Here is a 22,826-nt window from a genome sequence, read left to right on the forward strand (position 1 = left end):
TCTTTTGCAGCTTCTTGATCTCGAATTCTTTTTTCTTTGGGAAGCTCTGCTTCTATCTATCACGTCATCGCAAGTCTCATAGCGATCTTTTTTTATTGCAAGATGACTTAAGAATCTATACATTTTTCTAAAAAACAAAGACATAGAGTATGTTTTATGACAGTAGCTCCTCCATTAATTGATGAATAGCAACCAAACCACATATTTCTAAGACATAATCCACCTTCCTAAAAAGCTCCTATAAACTTTAGATTAGTTGACTCAGGCGACCAGTTGGTTCGCCAGGAATATTGATTATTTTTGATTCTGGTAAAATGTTTAGATGTAACTTCATATCCTTGATTCCATCAATATTGACCGTTTTAAATTACCTTACTCTTGTTCTGTTTGTCATGTACATAAATTTTTCTAATGGAGAGAGTACCATAACATTAAATTAAGAAATATTAAAAACGTAAATATTCGATTTGACTACTTTCTAAATTTTGCGATATTATAATTTTATTTTCTTTATTTGTAAACTACAGATATTCTAAATATAATTCTTCTTTTTTAGCCTTAAATATTGGTATAAAATACATTAAAACTATGTTATTTTAACTATCTTATGTAAGTTCTGTTTAATTATTGAATATCTAATAAAACAATGAAAATGGTTCGAATAGCACAGAGACAATACAATTTATTTATGACGATACATTTATTCATGTATAGAATTTTGAAAAATTGCCAAAATTTGAACAACGATTAAATTATTATCATTAAAAAAAAATGCTTTAAATTTTGAAATTGTATAAAATTTATTTTCTAGCAATATTATTTTTTGGAAATTAAGGCTGAAAAAGACCAAAGTTCAGATTAATTTTTAATTAATTAAAAAATTTTAAAAAATTATTCCGAGATGCACATTTTCTCCCTCCAAAGCATACAAGACTTAAGTTTGGTCTGTTAAGTTTGGTATAAGGTTAAGTTTGGACTGTTTGACTACAGGCCAGTCAAACAGTCTGGCCAGTAGAGGTCCAACATACACTTTCACTTTTATTAACAGTAGAGAAAACTTTCAGTATCGGATATTAAATTTATTGCATCTTATTTAAATAAAATGTGCAATATTTAATATCCTTTATAAAAAAAGGAAACAACATCCAAACACGAACATAAATATGTGTGCATTATGCAAGCACATTTAAATATCTGGATCTAAACACAATTAGCATTGAAAATCATATTAAAAAAGCACTTCTTTTTTTCTTCCTGAAAAAAAAATTATCTGAATAAAAATTAAAACCATAAAGGAGTGAACAATTACAGAAAAAAAATTTAAATAAAACATATTAAGCCTGAAGTGTTTCTTTCTTTTGTATGAATATTAAAGCAAAAATACTGACTGAACAGTTCTTGTAGAGAAGGAAAAATCAATGAGAAATAAAATAAAATTTTCCAAGAAAAAGAATAATCTGTACAAGACACAACCTTGTCAGGATGTTAAACCATTTCCTTCTTCTTTATACAACATTTTCTAATATACACAAAGTGATTTTGAGATTGTTGGTAATGGAGCCAGTTTCAATTCTTTTTTCATGTTTGTGTTTTTTTGATATGGTATTAGGTTTTCAATCCAAATGTCAATTTCAGAAGCAATCGATAAATGGCTTCGTCTACATTTGTATAAAATCACAAACTTCATCAGAAATAGATGACCAATTATGAAAAACAAATATGTTGTTGAGATAATTGTATGACAAGTACTATACCTAAAATAGATAAATTACTTTTGCGCTACTTTATATATTTCAACTTATCCATAAGTGTGAAATTTTCAAATAAGCATATTACAAAATTGATGCAGCAAATGGCTGAACTATATATTATATATATATATATATATATTGATCAAAAGTTAAAATATGCTATGGAAAAAGTATGATGAAAGTTGACAAATCTTTGGTAACAGCCTTCAAATGAAGGCTCTCAAAAACAAAAACCACGGACAAGTGAAATACAGCAGTTGCCTGCTGAAATAAAAATATTTCGAAATTAAATATATAAAAAGAATGAAACAAGAAAAAGCAAAAGAAATAGCTTATATTATCAAGCTGGAATTGGGATAATATTTATTTTATTGTCAGTAAAAATCATTAATAATTTTATTTGGTGACTCTCTCTTTATTAAAAATATATTAGTTCATAATATGTAACAGAGAAGACAGACAAAAATCCAGAAATAAATATTTAATTGTGATGCATCCCACTTCAAATAAAAAAAAATTGGAATCACACAAATCTTTCTCACAGAAATATTTGAGCTCTCTCTTTTTAAATACGAACATATCTCATAATACATTTATTAGGATGGACAAGAAAGTGAAAAAGGGTTATCTGAATGTGATTATAAACAAATCAAACGAAATTTTAAAATTTTTTTATTGACATTCTTTAAAATAGCTTTTTATTCTAGTGTTTGATGGAACATGAACAATACACTGCTATAGTCATTCACAGTTGCCTTTAGATGAATTCAAAAAGCAGTTTGAAATGAAAGAGGGAGATGAATTCCTTTCCTTGATACAGATTTAATGTGGTCTTTCATGAAGAATACAGATACTTTAGAAACCAGTAAAAAAACAAACAATGGGGATCGACACCTTAAATATGTTTCAATATAAATGAACCACATACTGCAGTAACACAGTGCCTACCGAGCTCCTTGCTCATCGGACCTGGTCGATTTATCATTTTTGTTCTGACCACAGTTTGGAGAACTTTTAGAGGCTTCAATTAATTTAGTCTGTAAACGAGTGGGACAATGTTTATCCCAATATTGCTGATATTTCCTTCGTGTTTCTTCACTAGTATCTTCTTCAGCTCTTTGTCTCTTGTGTTCGGAATCACCATCAGACTGGGAGTCTCCGTCATGCTTCCGCTTGTCCACAGAATTTGGAGGAGTGTTTTCACAGACACTTTCACTTTCATTCTCAACTGCGCTACTTGCTGGATTCACCACTGCAGGTGTGGAAGCAGCAGGTTGGCGCCGAGGAGGACGGCCTCTTGGACGTTTTGTAGTGGTGGGGGGAGTGGGAGCAGGTGAAATGGAAGCTACTGTTACAACTTGTGCGTTTCTTAATTCGGTCAGGTCAGAACTTTCAACATATTCTCCCTCAGAACTGGAAAAGAAAATAGATACTGAATAAAAAAATAACATGGCATAATATAATGGATGATAAAAAATACTGAATGAAATGAGAGTAATTTCACAGTAAAAAAAGAGAAAAACTTTTTCACAACAAGCAAGCAATTAATGCTGCTTTTTGTTTTAAAAGGGAATATAAATTTTTTGACAGATGTGTGCTGCAATTATTTAATAATATATTACCAAAAATTTACATTGTTTATTAAATAGAAATATTTCTACAGAAACTTTCAGGTTGATATATGTTTTAAAAAAATTTAAACAGGGTTGCCATGGCACCGGGAAAATGCAGAGAATCTGAAAAGTATCAAAAAAGAAAAATACAAGAAAATATGAAAATGTTCACAAAACCCAAGAAAATGCAGGGGATATTAAGTTTCCTAGTTCCTTTTTTGCCTATTTAATAAATTCCAATCTGTGAATATTGCAAGAATAAAAGATCGTAGCCATAGCACCAAAAATGGAACAACAGTGTAATCGAGGGAACCCACTCTTTTTTTTACTCGTCCTCCCCGCCTTTTCTGAATAGATCAGTCTAATTTCGATTTCAGAAACAGGTCTCTCTTTCTGAGATTCCCGGATTGTAGCTACTGAGGATGCGCGAGACTGCTATAACTGTGCGAGATAACAGAACAAATTTCTCAGACAAGAATAGTAACATTTAATCTGCAGAATCATTGCAGTGGTGTTTAGTCACTCACATGTGAGTCTACTGAATGATTTGTTTATTATTTCAAAAATTGTGAACTTATTCTGGTTAGATTACAGAACTTTTTTAAACAACAAACTGCTCAAAATCCGTCAAATTCGTATAATAAAATATAAATCTTGAACTGGTTATGAAAGTTCCACAAAATCCGTTTGTTGTGTACTGCTCACTTTGTAAGAAGATAATAAGCTTAATAACATGGGAAAACTGGTACTAGTCAAACCAAAAGAGGAAGCCAAACAAAATTGCGCCCTAGTTCAAAATAGTCATTGTTGATATTGGACTAATAGGGAAAAGAAAATGCCCAAATTTGAAAACAAACCGATTTTGAACCTTTTATTTCAAAAACAATAATTGGAAACTAAACTTTTGAGGGCCGTTAAAACTTGTTGCGTCATATTCGCCTTTTATGCTTTCAATGTTAATCGGAAATATTTTCACATATGTTAAATGATAGTGAAACAGCCAAAAAACGTACTTTAAGTCATATAAAAATGTTTTAAATTATTCATTACGGATTTTTTCAGCATTTTTGTTAAACAGCAGAGAAAAATATTGTCAAAAGAAAGATGATTGAAGGGGCAAAATTATTAGATTATTTTTTGATAGAGCTTGATGATCCTCAAAAACTAAGACTGAGAAGAAATACTGATATTGGAATTATGACTACAAGTTACTCGATTACTAGTGAAGCAACTAAAACTAAAAAGATGTTTTTTAACAGAGAAATTGCATTGTGTGCATACACATTTATTAAAGAACCTTATTGGATTTTTTTTTTTAAATCACCCACTTACTTTTTTTTCTTCTTTAAAATTGTTGAAACTGAATAAATGTGATTTAATTAGCATTTATATGATCTATGAAATAAATCTATGTACTCCATGAAAACAGCATTATATCTTCATCCTTTGGATGCAAGAGCAATACAGAGCAAGTTTCATTCTTTTCACATGTACTAGTTTTCTCCACTAAAACAATATTTTTTACTAATACATAATTCACGTGAGATTTATTCATTATCGATTTCAACATTTTAAAAAAAAAATGCTGAATATCTTGTTTAAAAAGTATATAACTTTACTGGATATTTCATTTTTGGAATGTAAAGCTTTCAATAATTTGTCCCGTCTAACATCTGCACTCACTTTATCAATAGCAGAGCATTTTAGATGCAAGAATTAAACTGCATTAGCTATTTAGTGAAAAAAAAAAAAATTCACATAAGAAACCTTTCTTTCAAAACTTAAAATCATTATTTTACTAACTTAAGATTATTAAATGCATAAAAAGGCAAAAGTGGGTTGTCACTCCTAATACATTTGAAGAAATGGCTTAAGACATTGAGACACATTGCAACTCGTAAGACAGCAGTGGAAGTAGTTTCGATGAAACTTGCCTATTCCCTAATAAAAAATTTTATCACTCCTTCCTTCCATCATAAAAAATAGGAGCATTGGGCAAGGATGTGAAAGTCACAAGCACTCACATTTTTATTTTCACATTATCTACACATGAGCATTTTGTGCAGCTCCGATTTTTGCTTCACAGTATAGTAAAGAACACCAGATATGAATTTTGTAAGCTCTTTTGGCTGGTCAAATGACACACAGCTGCAATTTTAGTAAGAAATTTACAAATTTCATTTATTTAATTAGTAGCATCTTCAAATTATGACATTTATATGCACGCTGATGTACAGACAGAGGGCTAAATAATTGACAGATTTGGTTTAAAAGATGATATTGATATATGCTAAAACTGTGAACAAAATTTAACCACAATAGTTTTGGATATTTTTAAGTTAGCATGTTCACTTATGCTCTGACAGACATACAAATACTTTCTATAAATGGATTTCATTCATAATTTGATAGAAATTAAGTAAGATAATATACCAAATTTCATTCATCTAACTTGCAGAATTTTTGAGTTACCATGCTCATGGACAGATGCAAAATGTATATACTCAGTGAAAAAAAAAATTAGCAAATAATAGTAATTTAAAATAACTAGAAATCATTACTGAACGAAATATGCAACAGAAAGCATTTTGTAGAGAGTCAAAAAAATATATTTGGATTTTAATAAAAAAACACTTGTTGACAACTTATAACTAGTAAGTAAAAATACATTTGCTTTTCATTCTTGATAGAAATCTTAACTATTAAAATTTCTCTAAATCATCTCTAGTTTCAATATAAAAATTGTGACATTGTCCATACCCTTTTTAAGAACAAGTAATAGGCTTTTTTTAAAGCCTTTTATTCTTTAAATTATATATGTTTTAAATCCTTTCACAAAAATTTTATTATTGAAATCCTCTATAGCTTATTTTATATTTATTGCCAATGCTCTTTTATGAAGAAATGTCTGCTAATAGTAATATTTAAATTGTAACAAATTTCTTCTAAATATTGCAACACAAAAAAAAAACCCCTCTTTAAATACATTATTATTTATACAAACACACACATTTTAACCAGATTACTTAAAATGAAAGCTTTTAGAATTTTTAAATTTAAACTAAGATATCAATTATATAAGCTTAAATGATTTTCTCTGAAAGGCAATGCTTTTCACCATGCTCAAAAAGTTCTGGAATTAATTTTATTACTACTTAATAACCCAGTGTATCTTAAGATAAAATTTTCATATTTTTTGCATTGAAAAATTAACAGTTTAACTCTTTCAAATACTATATTAAAACTTGCTTATATTTAAGCATTTGTGCAAAATTTGTGCAAATAAAAGAAAGTAAAAAATCTATTTTATTTTAGTAGTTGATGGAATCCTATGCATCCTTGAACAAATGCTTTTTCAATAATTTAGATATAATGGAAAAGATTATTTTATATTGTTACAATACATAAAATAGCTTTGTGCTGTCTGAAAAGAAAAAAGCTTTCTGATTTCTAGTTAAAATAAGAAAGTTTATTGCACAAAAGAATTTTCATAACTAACCTTGTTTCCTAAAAAGTGGTACAGAGCTAATTTTCTCATAGTTCTTAATAATTTTAAAATATTGCAAAATACCTAAATCCATTTTAGGAAACTATACATCTTTGCCATTATTCCTACAAAGATATAAATGTTAATTATAAATCACTTTTCACAACACTTCCAGTAATTTCTTTATTGCATTTCTCTGAAACTAGAGAACTGTTTGGCTGTCTGTCTGAAACTTAGAGAACTGTCTCTTACGTAACATTTTTATCTAAGGAAAAAGTCACATTTAAGTGAAATCAAGGTAATAAATTGATTTAGGAAACACTGGAATGTGATTCTTTTATAAGTAATTTGAAATAGGATGAGCTAGTAGTATTTTTCTGACTTGAATAAACAATTCATTTCTATATATATCGTGTGCATACAAATTTGAATTACCTGGATGTTACTTCTGCTCATAAAGAAATCAAATAGTAGTTACTTCACAAAGCGCATTTTACCAAAAGATAAATAGTTTTATTTTTATATGAAATATACTATTTAAAAAAATTACAAAGGAAATTTTTCCCCAAAAAACTTTTTGTCGAAAAAATATAAAAACAAGATTATTAAAAATAAAAAGTGGAAATGATTACTTACATCAAGACATTCCTGCTGTTATTTTCAGTATCTTGACTATCCATAGAATTCTCATGCATGTTATTATCAGGATCATAAATAATTTGACTCGTGCCTTGCCCAGCATTATTATCCACAGCAACTGAATCATTGCCTGATTTTCTTGCATTAGTTCGTGCATTTGCAAAAAGCATTTCTAGTTCTAAACCAGATTTCTAAACAAGGAAAATTTTAAAAATTCATCATATATTTGAAAAACTTCACATACTCAAACATAAACTAACAAGTTATAAAATGAAAGGGAAGGGGGAAAAAAAAAAAAAAACCTGAGACAAATTCCATTTTATAAAGAATCAAGATCCAAAGGTAAAAATTACATTTTTAACCAAGAATGGAATTATAATTTTTAATATATTTAATATATTCTTCACACATAAAAGTTTCCTATAAAAACTACCCCCCCCCCAAAAAAAAAACTAAAATTAAAATAACATAGCAGTAGAAGCTCCGTATATGTATATATATACATATAAAGAAAAATTTTAGCAAATTTTTTAAGAAGAAAATCTGAAAATGTAAGAAAGTAAGTGTAAGTTTCAGTAAGAAAATCTGAAAATGTAATGAAGCTAAAATTTATTTTTAGTAAAATCAGAACAATGAATTCATTTCAAGATCTTTTTTAAAAAATCATTTATTTATTAGAAGATGATGATTCTATAGTAAAAATTGACTTTACTACTTACTTTTGGTGGGTTAACAACCAATTCTGGTGGAAGGTAAGTTTTCAGATTGATGTAAGACTGCGAAAAATAAAATTGAACCCATATTATATACATATATAATTATCTAAGCAGGATAATTAGTAATTATATTTTAAAATAATGGGTTATTAATGCACACACATTATAATTATAAGGACAAATTTAATTAATTTTTTATATGACAGATCGGTCAAAAATCAGTAACAATTCTGTTAAAGCTTTAAATCCTTTAAGGAAAATGGTATGTCAGATTTCAAAGGAAAGAGAAAAACTTTCTCTACTAATAGTCTTGATTCTGTAGCTGCACAATTTGCATTCAGTAATACAGTTTATAATAAGAAAAAGATATAGTCAAAAATATAGCAACTTTTTTCCTTCCAGTGATGTTAGATATATGATTTTAAACATTTTTATGTAGAATTTTTATATGAACGATGTTTATGAGTGAGAGCTAAAATAAAAAATGAAGTATAATTAATAATGAATTAAAATACTATATAATGCAATTGAAAATAAATATGAAAGTAACATCCTTACGTATTACTTATTCTTATTTTTATCTTAAACATTTATAATTTTTATTATTTAATTACATTGGAATAAGCATTTAAAATTAAGAAAATGACATGCACATACAAAAAATAAAGCATTTATTTTAAAACATATTACATTTTTATTTAAATTTAATTAGAAATTGCTTTGTCAGTTTCTTGTCTACTTTACCTACATCAATAATCTAATTAGTATTTTTGATTTTCAAATAATCGCTCAAAATTCAAGTTATATCAAAAGTCATAAATCCCTGAACAATTCAGAATATGTTACGAGATTCCCACTTTTACAATGCATAAGCCGACATTTTTTAAAATTAGTAATATTTTAAGAACAACAATTTTAGAATGAAAAGTACCTTGTCTTGTTCAGTATAAAGTTTTGAGGGTAAAGTTGGTTCTACAGGATATTCTTTCACAACAAAGTTCGTGGTTTTGGAAATCACAAGGCTCAAAGCAAGATCACTGACGGCATAAAGTTTCTAAAAATATAAAAATCAAAATTATAAGAATCTTCTCTGATTAAAAAGAACTGCAGATACATATATAATGTTATATGTATCTAATTTTTAATTAAAAAAAACATTTAAAATACTATTATAAGACATTACAGAAGCAAGAAACTAAATAATAATAAAAATGGCATGATAACACAAAAATAAGAGATTTATCTGGATTGTCTTCAAATTTTCAGGAAAATATAAATAGGGAAACTTTTTATAGTAAATGCTTTAACAAGTGAATTAACATGATATCATAAATATTAGAAAATAATTTATATCAAAATGGAATTATTAAAGAGAAAATTTCTCATGCATTCACAATTTCATCATGACTATTAAAGAGATAATTTCTCATTGATATATGAAGACTTATATAAATAATTTAATATATAAGAAATTTAATCTCTTTTCAAATGTCTTGAAAGAGAGATTTTTCTATATTTTTATTATATATATATATATAATATTTTTTAAAAAATATATAATTTTTTTAAAATATAACTTTAATGGAAAATAATTAATACATTTGACCAAACTTACTAAATTGGCAATATCATCATCTGGACACTGTTTATCTTTTGTCTGTTTTATTGCTTCTAATAAACGCTTGAAAAAACTGAAGCTGTAGTTATCATGTTTCATAAGAGGCTCCATAACAAACCATAAACAACTGTAAAAAATTGGAATGAAATCAGAAATGTTTAAAAACAATAAGAATGAGTTTTCCTCAACTTTCTTGTATACTACCATAATACAGCATATTTTGTACTTTATAATGAAGAAAACTGCCTTCCTTTTCACCAACTGGACCCAAATTTAATACAGATTTACAATATTAGCAATAAGTTACATTCTTATAATAGCCAATATGCAGACTGATGGTCAACTCTTTGACATATAAGGTTTAAAATCTGATAGTTCTAAAAATAAATCTATGTTAAATTTCATTCAAATATTTATGATTTTGATTTAACATATTCACACAGGCATAAATGAATGAAGACAGATTTCTCATCAATTAATTTAGACAGATGAATAAAGACCAATTTCTCGTCAATAAATTTCATCGAAAATCATTTAGAAATCAACAAATTTGAATAAAAGTTCTACATATTAAATTTCACGTATGCTTGCATTTGGGTTTTCAAATTATTGCATTAACAAACTCATATAATTCCAAAAATGTATTTTATTATTTCGTATATGAAGCTTACAGAAAAAAATTTATTACTTGTTAATTTTGATCAATCTCCATGCTTAAGACCTTACTAAATAATAATTAAAAAATAAATAAATAAAACCCTCATGTTTGGGATAAATGTTTTTTTAGTGAAAACAACTTAAAAGTCTAATGAATGTCTTCTTTGAGTCTAATGAATGAAATTCAATATGTGGTCTTTAAACCAAATAATCTGTAAGTTTCTACCCCATTTTTAACAAAATCCATCCACATGAAGTTTGCTAGTCTGTTCTAATACAAGAGAATATAACTAAAAACTGTAAAGTGCTGGATGAACACACAGTCTTATCATTTGATCACAATTATCTAAAATGTGGGTCTGTATCAATTTTTGTTTAATGGCTGTATATTCGATTTTATATTAACACAATAACTCAAAAACAACCAATTTGTAATAGATCTGTATCTAATTTCCTTTTCAAATGGTTGAAAAGAAAAATAACAAAACATATATTTAAGTTTCTAAAAAAAAAATTTTTTTTTTAAACTATGAGGCAGCAAATGTTTGACTGCAACTCTTGTCACATTAAACAAAGCATATAAGAGGCAGACATTCCATTTATGTTGTCACTCTTCATAAGCTTCAATTAAGCCAATCTGCTTTTAAAAGGTAATTCTTGACTATCCGTGACCTTGCCAAAGATTTACAATTTTCTTGATGGGGAGAAAAGATAACTATTAGAGAATATATGAGAAAGTTTTGAGACCACTCTCACTGGTTCGAATTAAGGGAGGTTTGAAATATGATGTTCATCAAAATATTGAGATTGAAATTTTTGATGTAATAATCTGTCAGGATGCCAATAGCCAACAAATAACCACAACAATAAATAGCTCAAAATAATTTCCATTTGACACACAATTTATAATTACTATTCAAAATATTTCGTAAACCTAAGTCAGAATAAAAATTACTTTATTTTATTTAAATATGCTTCATAATAATAATACATTCTTAAGGACACAAACATACTTTTTCGGCATACTATAAAACAGGCATTTGAACAGCATAAAAAATAATGCTTAAAAATAATCGACAATTCTGAAGTATTTTCACTTACTCTTTTAATTTCATCAATGTACTCAGATCATCATACTTCTTGTAAGCAGGATCGTGAGCAAGCAAATAAATTGCATAAGGCAAAATATAGTCTGGCAAGTAGTTATATAATTTAGCTGGAAAAAAAACAACATATAATCAACTGAAAAGGTAAAAATGATTCATATAACAACAAAACCAATAAGTACATCTTAATCATTAATAAAGTAAACTGACATTAAGACATTTAAAATTTACATTTTGTAAATAATGATTTACATTTTTGAAAACTTGTGATAAATAATAAGCTTTAATAACAGCAAAAACACTTCAGAAGAAAAATGATGAATTGTATTATTTTCACTATTGCATAAAATGCCTGAACACATATTAATGCTTTTTCTTATTCTTTTTAATAAATTTAAAAGAAACAATTAAATCACAAGGAAAGGAATCACCTTATCAGTAATTTATTCTTAATAAATGTGAATACACACACACACATGCACACAAAAATTATTTACTACCTTCACAGCCAAGTACGCATATATGCAGTAAGAAGCAATGAAACATTGTTAAATTACTCAAATTTTTTTTCTTTTAACTTCTTAAAATTAGAGACAAAATTGTATAAAAATGTAATGTTTTAAAAATAGTCATGTAAAAAATGGTTTTCGTATAGCAATACAGTCTAAAGTTATAATAATGCTAATATGACTATTTCAGGAAAACTTTAAAATTTCAATTAATTTTTATTTAAAAAACTAATTCTGTATTGGTGAGCATCTATTACTCAAGAAGTAATTGTGGACCTGATTTGATAGCTCTATTTTTAATAGTCTGCACTGTAGAGTGTTCTGAATAATTTTTGTATCATAGTATACAGATTGTAAACACAATCAAGTTAAAACGATGCAATTAATCGTTAAAATTAAATCTAAAAAGAAAGAAAATTCATGGAATACATTATCAAATATATCTTTTATATCTAGATAATACAATCAAGTCTAAAATTGCATGCAAAGACATGTTCAATCTTTAAAATTTTTTAGAAAGATAGTTTATTTTGTTTACATTCTAAATAAAATTCCAATTAGTTTATTTCCTATAACACTTATTACTTTTGGTTTGGAGGGGAAGACTCAAATATCTAAAGAAATCAGGCTAAGTCATTTTGTTTAATTTCTACCACTGCTCATAGATGATGAATAATAAAAATTGATTAAAAAAACACTAATTAATAAAGATAAATTAAAATGCTAATTACCTGTTGTCAGTGGATTTTGTTTCAAATATTCTCTTCTTTTATTGATATTAGCTAAAAGGAAATTTTTAAATTGACTCTTTAACTCTTTATTTTTTTCTAAGCCACCTAATGTAAAAATAGCCATAAAATCAAGAGGAAGTTTCAACAACATGAGTGACTTGTGTAATTTCTGAGAAAAACGCTCCCTGACTTCATAGCATTCATCCTAAAAGAAAAGCATACATATGTAATAAATTCCATTTTTCCAATCGTTTACAATTAATTTATTTTTCTGAATACTTAAATTAAAAATTATAAATACTTTTCTATTAACTATTTCTAACTATATTGTATGAGTATTTTACCCCTCCCCTTCCAATCAAGATCTTGTAATTGTATATTTTAGCAGTACTAACTTTGTCAGCTATATCTAATGAATATAACAATTCAGCTATATATCTATTGAATATAACAATTCAGCTATATATCTATTGAATATAACAATTCAGCTATATATCTATTGAATATATAATGTTGCCAACCTCCTCTTTCATCAGATTTTTTTACTACAGAATTTTGAAGTTGTGTTTTCGTAACAATCAGTCATAGATTGGATAACTTCAGTAACAATTACCATCGAAGAACTTATAATCATTTTTTGTAACTATTTCAAGTAACATGTTTGGTAACATAACATCAAGTAACATTAAGCTTCTAATAAATGAATTTTTTTATTTTATTGCAATAGTATTTCCTTCAAAATATTTCTATATTTCCAGAATTACTTGTTTCATTATATATATATATATATATATATATATATATATATATATATATATATATATATATATTAGATACGCACATACTACTAATCCTTAATAAATAAAAATTCTCAAAAAAAAAAAAAAAAAAAAACTTTTAAACAATTTTATTTATGACATAGTAATATAGATATTCAGAAAAAGTTAAAAATAAAAATATCAGAAAAATATGCTGGATTTTTTTTAGTATATTTGAATAAATGAAACATAAGAAAAAAATTATATAAACTTTCCTTTAGTCACAGTATCCGACAGATACATACTTTGACACAATTTTTTTCTAAAGCTACAATTTGCCAAATGTAGCTATTTACAAAATTTCAGTTCCAATTTACTAAATGAAAACTGAATGTTTCTCAAACAAAACCTTTTTTCCTCTCTACACATGATAACAGCAGTATAATAAACGCTAAAAAATTGGTGGTAAAAAAAAAAATTTTAAAAAATGCAAGCATGGCTAAGGATTGTACTGCTATCTAAAGACCAATAATCGACTGCAACTTATGAAGTTTCAGCAAAATTTTTATATTATTTTTTTAATCTATTTTGATATACAATAGAATGTTTCTTTGAAATGAAAACTGTTCTTATCATACATGCTCATATATACAAAAAGAAACAAAGTTCTTAAATATATTTCATTAATTATTAAACACAGGTCCTTTCCAGGCTTATAAATAGCTTTAGTATATATATGTAATATTTTGAAATTCCAGTATTTCCCAAATACATAGAAATTCAGATGTGTAAAGAATTCAGAATAGAAAACAATGAGAATATAACATTTTAATATTGTTCTATAGTATTAAACTATTGGAGGAGAAGAGAAAAAAACTTACATTTATTACTAGAGCTAATACTTGAAACTGCTCTTGAGTAATAACTTCTGCATAGTTCGGTTCTTGACATAATTTTAGCATACATGAAGCAGCAGTCAAGCGCAGCCAAGATCTTTCAGCAGGTCTGAAAAAGAATTAATATTCTAATATTGTATAATTTCTTGTTTGATGATTATAATATCAAGAATTCAATTGCCAAAATGTGCTCAGAGAGTGTGAAAATTACTTACGATACATGACCTTTCTCCATTAAATCTCCTCTATGCAAAATCACAGTTGTTAAGAGTCGTAAAGTAGAAACTCCTGACTGGGCAGCACTTTTTAGTCCTAGCAGCCATCGTACTATCATTTTCATACCTTCAACCTGATTTTTATTACAAAAAACACAAGATCAATATCAGTTCTCTTAAAAGTTGTCTAATAAGAATAAACTGACTCTCTTTTATAAATTCAAACATATTCACAAAATTCATTTTTATTAAAAAAAGGGCTTGCAACTAAATGGGCTTTCCCATATATCCAAATAGAATAAAGAAGTAACAGAAACTATCTAAAGACCTACCTTTACTTTGGTCTCTTCAGGTAATAAATCAAAATCAACCCACATAGCATTATCAGGTCTTGTTATTTCCTGCAATACCAAATGAAATAGTTTTATTAAAAAGAGATTTATAATAAAAGAAATATGTATATAAAATGTTCAAAATTTGTGATGTTACTTCTCACTGCAGTTAAGTCTCCTAATAAGGAACAGTTACAAATTTTAACAATAAATCCATTAGGAGTTATGACAACCATTCTAGGAATTTCTTCTGCATTTTGTTGACTATGAATTCATGTTGAATAAACATTGCCATTTGTTATTGAACCTGGTGGACTGTTTCACTATACGTACATGGCATGCGCATGATTAATTTTATGCAAGATATGTGAATAGTATTAAATTGATTGTAAATTACCTTAAACGAAATAATTATAGAAAACTTTTAAAGTATCACGATATAACACTTTATTATGCATTTTTTAAAGATATCAGAAATGTCTTTAAAAGAGATATTAACATAGCTTAATTCCAGTATAATTTGAAGACAATCAGAATTTTTTAAAAAATATTATACTTATATGAAGAGAAGGGGATAGAAATATTAATGAAATATAAGAAAATATAAACAATAAAAGCAATTCATATTTATGATAGGATAATTAATAAAATTTGGTTAGCAAAGTTACTTACAAAATCTACCATCAACAAGTCTTTTACAACAACTTTGGAAACAATACTTTTAATCTGCATCCCAAACATATCAGGACAAACCAAAGCAATGTGGCCCAATGAAACAAGAGCTGTACGGAAATATTCTGACTGAAGCGTCAGACTTGTCTTTAAACGCTGAAAAATTCATAAATAGGAATTATAATCATCTTAAGAAACAAATTTTAAAAAATTAGACTTATTTTTAAGTAGACTATAAACTTACATCAATTATTTGTCCAAATACTCTCTCTTTATTTGTAATCATAACATTTAAACAATTTACTGCATGTTTTGCCTGTTTCACTGTACCATTCTCAATAAAACGTTCTAAAAGTGGTTGCAAACGCCTAGAATGGAATAAAATTTCTAAATTAAGAATCAGCATTAAAACAGACTATAAAATATTAGAAATTACAAAAAAATGATATGCAAATTATAAAAAAATATTATATGAGTCTTTTTTTTATCATTGTTTTCATAGAAGTTCTATACTGGAAAAAACCCTTTTAAAAATTGTATAATGTTCCATTTGCTTCACATTCCATTTTTTAAAATTTTATTGTACAGTTTCAAATAGCTGCTTTCATACATAGATTACATTTACAAAACAAAATGAAATCTAGAGACTAACTGTTTTGTAAGTTACAATATGTGTAAATGCACCAAAATTGTTTAGTGTAAAATTTTGCTAGAAAATCTGACATTTTAAGAAAATTCTAAAAACTGTTTTCATAATGATATAAAACAATAAAACAAAAATTTGACAAATAAATTTGTTTAAAATGTGCCAACATAAATAATCAATTTTGAATTCCAATTCACTTAACATATATTATCAATATCTAAATTCAGTCTTCTAATAAAGTTTACAAGATGGAAAGAATTCAACAGAAAAGTAACAAAATAATAATAATCTCTACATAATGAAAGTAATTTCTTCTAACACTAAAAGATTAATACGTTATTTATAATTTAACAAATATTGTTATAATGTTAAATTACATAAATTTAAAATTCATAAAGTCTGTGGGATTTTATTTTTTATCTATAAGAAATGTTAATTTGAACTTAACAATCATTAATTACACAATGCACTAAAAAAATATAAATAAATGAAATACTCACCCACAAATATTAGGGTATTGTCCTTCTAAAACATAACCAATATTTGTAAATATAAGTATAGTAATATCTACAGCAACCTCATCTTCAACCCTAAGAATGTTCAACAATTCTTCAAAAACATAGTTGTTACAGAATGCACCAGGAAATATTGAAGACAGAATCTGAAACAATTTTTTAAAAATTAATTCATATATTCTGAGATGCATTTTTCTTTAATAAAATTATTTTCTAATCGATAAATTATGTGCTAGATCAGAATTTTCTTAACAGAGTATTTTCGACTTTTAAATTAAGCAGCATTCCGAGTGTAAAAAATGAAATTATCTTCCAGATGAGGCAAATTCAACCAAATTTTGTACATGTGTTATATAAAACATGAGAAAAAAATACTATCAACTTTCCAATAAACAAAAATTTATTAAATTTTTAATTAATTAAAATTGAACAAAAATGTTATCTTTTTTTTTAATATTTTGAGCTATTTTGCCACTATTTTTTAAATATCTTCTTAACTTTAATATGTCTTTTTCAATGATTTTATAGATCTTAAAATAATGATTTAACAATGTTAAAAATTAAGCTTCATCACTCAAACTTTTTGATACTTCAACATTTGTGAACAAAATTTGCAAAATTTATTTAGCTATCAATTGTTTTTAAAAATCATCTGGTTCAATTCATATCCTGATATTAAGAAAAAGCAGCTGATAAAGATTTTAGATTAAAAATATCATACTTGAAAGATATTTTATCCTGAGCAATGCTAGATATATCAACTACTGCTAAAAAAAATGATTTACACAAAATGTTGTAGTTACGATAGCTTCATAAACAGAATTCAATAACAGTTATTTTTTCTCTAAAGCAGGCCATTCATACATTCAATAAGATATAAAATTAATTCACGCAAAAAATGAAGATGAAAATAGACAAAATTTGTTCAAAACTGATTAAAAGATGTCCATTAATAGTTGCCAAATAAATGAATTAAAACAAAAATATTTATGCAAGCATTAATGAAAGCTTCAGTTGCTTACTTTTTTTTCTTTGAAAACTTGTAAATAAAATTCTTGGAGGGGGCAGGGAAAAAAAAAAAAAATAGTTGAGACAAAGTAGTACAATTTCATCTGTACTACTTTGCTACAGTAATGTAGTAAATTAATACAGATGAGATTGATGTAATCCATTTACTTGAGAAAAACGTATATTTAATGTTAAAAGTTAACATATAAATAATTCAGAATTCATTCCAATAAAATTTTAGAAAATGCATTTATAAATAATGCTTCCTTAAAGATTTATTCAATACCTTTTTATGACTAGAGTAAAATTATTATAAAAAAGAACATAATTTGTTCAAAGAAAATTTTACTGATATAAAAAAAAACTCTGGATATTATTTAGATTGAAATTACTTAAATTAATGTCTTCATTAAGGGGGGGGGGCTAGATAGTTTAATAATATAACCAATACCATTTAACTATTTGGAAGATACCACAGCATAATAATAAGAAATAATAATAATAATAATAAAAATACCTGAAGAAGTGTAAGGCCTCTTTCAGCTGAATTAAAAAGTCCAAGTTGAATATCTATGTCTCCTGTCCCAATCAAAGAATCTTTAATATAGTTTAAAAGTTGCTTTATTCCAGCTAAATCAATCATTACTGGTGCAACACGTTCCAACATTTGCTTCACAATCATGTAAAAACTATTAGTTTGAACTGGAAGGCCAAGAGATTTTAACACTTCTTTCTGCAAAGAAAAATGTCAATCAGTACACTCAAATTTGTTATTATTAAATAACACAATACAAGAAAAAACAATTCAGATTATATAAATCTCATTGTAAAGAATCTTGTATTTAAGAAAAGTTAAGTATAGACAGTTAAAAAAGTAATAACGTAAAATATGAGCATGTATACTAAAGTAAGAAAGAATGAAACATTGTTCTACTTACCACACTATATTCAATTTCTGAACATGTTGCTGACCCTTTAAGAATAGTATCCATATGACTTCTAAGTCTGTTATTATTTTGAAGCAATCCAAAGAATTTCTTTAAGTACTCCTGGCATTTAATAGGTTCAGGAAGAGTTTCTGAAATAAAAAGCAAGTAATTAAAGTATATACTAGAAAAAAATCAAAAGGAGGAAACACACTGTATGTGTATGCATTAGGATTAGAATTATAGTTTGTTATAAATCAAATGGATAGAAAGCATTACAATTTGTTACAAACATTAGACTTGGTAGCACTTTCAACAATGTGGTAATAGTTTTTAATAATCTGATTACCAATTTGAAAGTTTTCCTTGATACATTTACTAATAATACCTTCAAATAAATTTTTATAATGAATATAAAATTTTATTTAAATTACAAAAGTTTAAAAAATAACACTTTCTAACCATCAATCATCTTTATTTTTAAAGTAAAGAATGCAATTCTATAAGAACATTACTAAAATTTTTCTCAATGACCAATTATTCTGTTTTTCAACAAATATTACCTGTGAATATTTCATTACAAAATTCTGTTAGTTCAAATAAATTATTCAATTACATCCAATAAAATACTTCTGAAATTACTGAGTTTGTCTAAGAGAAAAGAAAAAGTATTTTAAAGGTATTAAGGACAGAATAATTAAAAAATTCTAAATAAAAAAATCCTATCTTCTTCAAGCGTGTTAATAAAAAGATTCAATAACTATAGTGAAGCTGCAAAATATTTTAAATAATAATTATAAGGCAATTAAAAATACATTTATAAAAGTAAAATTTAAATTCCAAATATGTATAGGAATTAAAAATCAAATCAAATCACTTTCTAATTTTACAATGAATCTAAGAGAGGAAAAATATTACATTTCTTTCATAGATTAAAAAATACTTTGAAAGATAGGCTGTTAAAATTTAGAATTACTAAATTAATACAATTATTCTTTGGGCAGAGAAAACAATTTCCATCACAACTCCTTAATTTTTTTAAAGGGTGGGGAGGGGTGGGGGCTTGCTTTATTTAATTCAAATCTTTCCCTTTTCTTTTAATAACTTATTTTATTCTTTAAATAACTTTTACAAAAGATTATGCAACATCCCCCCCCCAATTTGTAAATGCAATAATAGTTACAAAATTTCACCAAAATATAGATAAAAGTGTAGAAAACAATTCCGTGAATCTTGAATTTTAAAGTTTGCTAAATTTATAATCACAATTTCCTGAATTAAAAAAAAATATTTATATAAAAATAGAATAAAAATAACTATTGCTAACTTATTAATTCTTCCTAAGCTTAAGAATGAATTTCCCTGAATTCAACTTCTTGAGTTAATCAATTGATAACAATATCTACTTACTTGCTAATACATAAATCTTGCTTGCTAACAACTTCTCATAACCTTCTGGTTTCGTAGTTTGACATAACACTTCAAGAACATCTTTTACATAGTTTCTGACACTAAAATAATACATTTTAAAATTAGTTTACTAAAGGCCTAATACAAAACAATCTACTACATATAAAAAAAGATCCATTATATATCTTATTTATGTTTAAAGATGTTTAATCAAACATTATAAGAAAATATTAAGGAAAAGTTGAACCTTACGTGTTTTGACATTTCAACAGTTCATTGAAAGCCCTGTAACAGAAATAAAAATTAAATATATCTGCTTTACACACATACAATTTTGTCATATAACAAAATAAGAACATAATTTAGAAATCCTGCTTTTCTTTGTAATGTTTAGTTGATTTCAAAATATTCAATTTAGTTTTCTTTTAATGATGAGGAATAAAGATACATTTGCTTTACACTTGTAATCAAATAATTCAATAAACTCTATACTTGTTTGGATAACTAGATTAATTTCTGGGTTTGAAAAGTATTTTGGGAAAGACCTAGCAAATATTAATAGAAATCAAATAAATAATAATGCCCTATATACAACTTTGATAAAGTGTAAAAACCAATAAAGACAATTATTTATAGCAATTCTACTTATTACTTAATTATAGCAATGTTTATATCCTGTTTGAAAAACGGAATGTTTTAAAGTGAATCTTAGAGAGAAATGTTCTCAAGTTAACTATCATTCGAATAATAATTCTTTTATAGATTCTTTCTTGCATAATTATCAGTGTTAGAAAATAAATGCCTTTCCAGATTTCATGCTTCCTTAAAGATATATTTCCATGTTTTATGACTATTTTAAAATAAATACATGTTGTAGCAATCTAAGATGGTTTTCAATTTTAAATTCAAAATTTTCATATGCTTTATGATATGAATATGAGATTAAAAACAGATTGATTTCATAATATTAATAAACATATATGTATGGCTTTAAAAAAAAATTTGGATCTGTTCTTTTTACACAAAACCATTAAATCTATTCAAATTAAAAAAGATGCAAAATTAATAGCTTGATTCTAATCTTACCCATAGTTTCTGCGTATGGTTTAAAATCTAATTCGACTGTTTCAATTCAAGTTCCATATAAAATATACAACCATCAACATAACAATACTCTACACAACAAATTCAGCCAAAATACTTCTGTTTTCACCCTTGCAATGTTCATTGCCACACCAGTTTTTTTTTTTTTTTTTTTTAAACTTTGCATTTCTTATAATTCTGTTAGCATGGTCTCTCCAGATTTGAATTTTCCAAACTCTGAAGTATATAAAATTATTTCAGAAACTTACACAGATTTCTTTATTAAAAAAAAATTAATTAAGTACTTACTTTATAGCATATTCATCGACTGAACAAAACAGTTGATAAAGTTTCTTCATACGTTCTTCTAGAGGACTTTGATATGGTACCAAACAAGTGTGAAGAATACGCTCAACTAATAATCTAAATAGTAAAGAAATAGAAAAAAAATCAATAATATAGAACAGAAAAAAATTAGTAATAGCACAAGAAAAATTCTCTCAGATGAATTTCAATAAACAAACAACAACAAAATAATAATCACTTACCTGTCTTCCAAAGCTGTTTGATAATAAACATGAAGAACTTTGTTTTTAATCCAAGAAATACATTCTTTTGTAGATTCTGGTATTTCTGGATTACTCATATGTTGTTTATATAACATAGCAAGACCCAAAAGAGCTTCTTTCCTTATTTTAAACTACAAGAAAAGTTTGTTAGAATTTTATGTCAAAAATAAAGCCATAAGCTCAGAAAGTAAACGGATTTATATAAAATTATTCTACAACTGCTATAGAAAACACCAATAAACATGTAAACATCAATAAAATAAAAATGTTTCTTACTAGCAACCAGTGTTTATTATAAAAAAAATTAATACCTTTTTATCCAGAGTCCTCTCTTTCACAAAATCAAGGAGTTCATCAGTGACAGAATTAAAATCTTTTTTTGCTGCACTAATAATAGCCATTACAACTTCATATCTGACAGTTTCATCTGGGTCATGTTGTCGCAATTTCATTTGTTCTGAAAAAGTAGTTTGTTGGTTAAAAAGACTTGAAAAAGTTTTTATCATCTATAAGAATGTAAGAAGATTCAGGCAAATACCTGTTATATCAGCTCTTAGCTCAGGATGATTGAGTAAGAAATGCATAGCATACTGCACACAGCGGATTCTAACTTGGCAGCTTATGTCATTAAATCTATATGACACAAAAAATTTTTATAAATTTTATAAAATACAGAAATATTAATAAAATAAATGAAACATTCATAAATTACATTCCCTATATGACAATGATCTTATGGCCTTAATTTAGCACACAGTTTATCATGGCCATAGTTGAAAACAAATTCCACAAGTAGGGATATTCAAATACAGATGATCCAGTTAAAAAGGCAAATTAACCATGAGATGATTTTATGGGCAATTACTATATTACAACAATATAAATGTTACATAACTTATATAAATACAAAAAAAAGTGAACAAAATTAAATGTATAAGGTTCCCCATAGAACTGAAAAGGTTTTTAAAA

The 22,826-nt window shown here is 26.2% G+C and overlaps 1 protein-coding gene across 1 annotated transcript in view; it reads right to left on the reverse strand.

The window, feature by feature from the left end:
* Positions 1 to 2,407: 2,407 nt before the first annotated feature.
* Positions 2,408 to 22,826, reverse strand: part of LOC129963513 (sister chromatid cohesion protein PDS5 homolog B-like) — a 33,578-nt gene continuing 13,159 nt past the window's right edge. Inside the window, exons 10-30 of the mRNA XM_056077940.1 lie at positions 22,396 to 22,490; positions 22,169 to 22,314; positions 21,837 to 21,988; positions 21,598 to 21,711; positions 20,458 to 20,490; positions 20,206 to 20,306; positions 18,808 to 18,947; positions 18,387 to 18,602; positions 16,847 to 17,007; positions 15,945 to 16,068; positions 15,701 to 15,856; positions 15,029 to 15,097; positions 14,697 to 14,830; positions 14,467 to 14,590; positions 12,828 to 13,032; positions 11,583 to 11,697; positions 9,822 to 9,951; positions 9,138 to 9,260; positions 8,210 to 8,266; positions 7,488 to 7,681; positions 2,408 to 3,164 (exon numbers count right to left, since the gene is read on the reverse strand). Coding sequence (XP_055933915.1) covers positions 2,696 to 3,164; positions 7,488 to 7,681; positions 8,210 to 8,266; positions 9,138 to 9,260; positions 9,822 to 9,951; positions 11,583 to 11,697; positions 12,828 to 13,032; positions 14,467 to 14,590; positions 14,697 to 14,830; positions 15,029 to 15,097; positions 15,701 to 15,856; positions 15,945 to 16,068; positions 16,847 to 17,007; positions 18,387 to 18,602; positions 18,808 to 18,947; positions 20,206 to 20,306; positions 20,458 to 20,490; positions 21,598 to 21,711; positions 21,837 to 21,988; positions 22,169 to 22,314; positions 22,396 to 22,490 — 3,058 coding nt within the window. The 3' untranslated portion in view covers positions 2,408 to 2,695. The remainder of the gene's footprint in view (positions 3,165 to 7,487; positions 7,682 to 8,209; positions 8,267 to 9,137; positions 9,261 to 9,821; positions 9,952 to 11,582; positions 11,698 to 12,827; positions 13,033 to 14,466; positions 14,591 to 14,696; positions 14,831 to 15,028; positions 15,098 to 15,700; positions 15,857 to 15,944; positions 16,069 to 16,846; positions 17,008 to 18,386; positions 18,603 to 18,807; positions 18,948 to 20,205; positions 20,307 to 20,457; positions 20,491 to 21,597; positions 21,712 to 21,836; positions 21,989 to 22,168; positions 22,315 to 22,395; positions 22,491 to 22,826) is intronic.

The sequence above is a fragment of the Argiope bruennichi genome, chromosome 3 (assembly GCF_947563725.1).
Source record: "Argiope bruennichi chromosome 3, qqArgBrue1.1, whole genome shotgun sequence".
Classification (NCBI taxonomy): domain Eukaryota; kingdom Metazoa; phylum Arthropoda; class Arachnida; order Araneae; family Araneidae; genus Argiope; species Argiope bruennichi.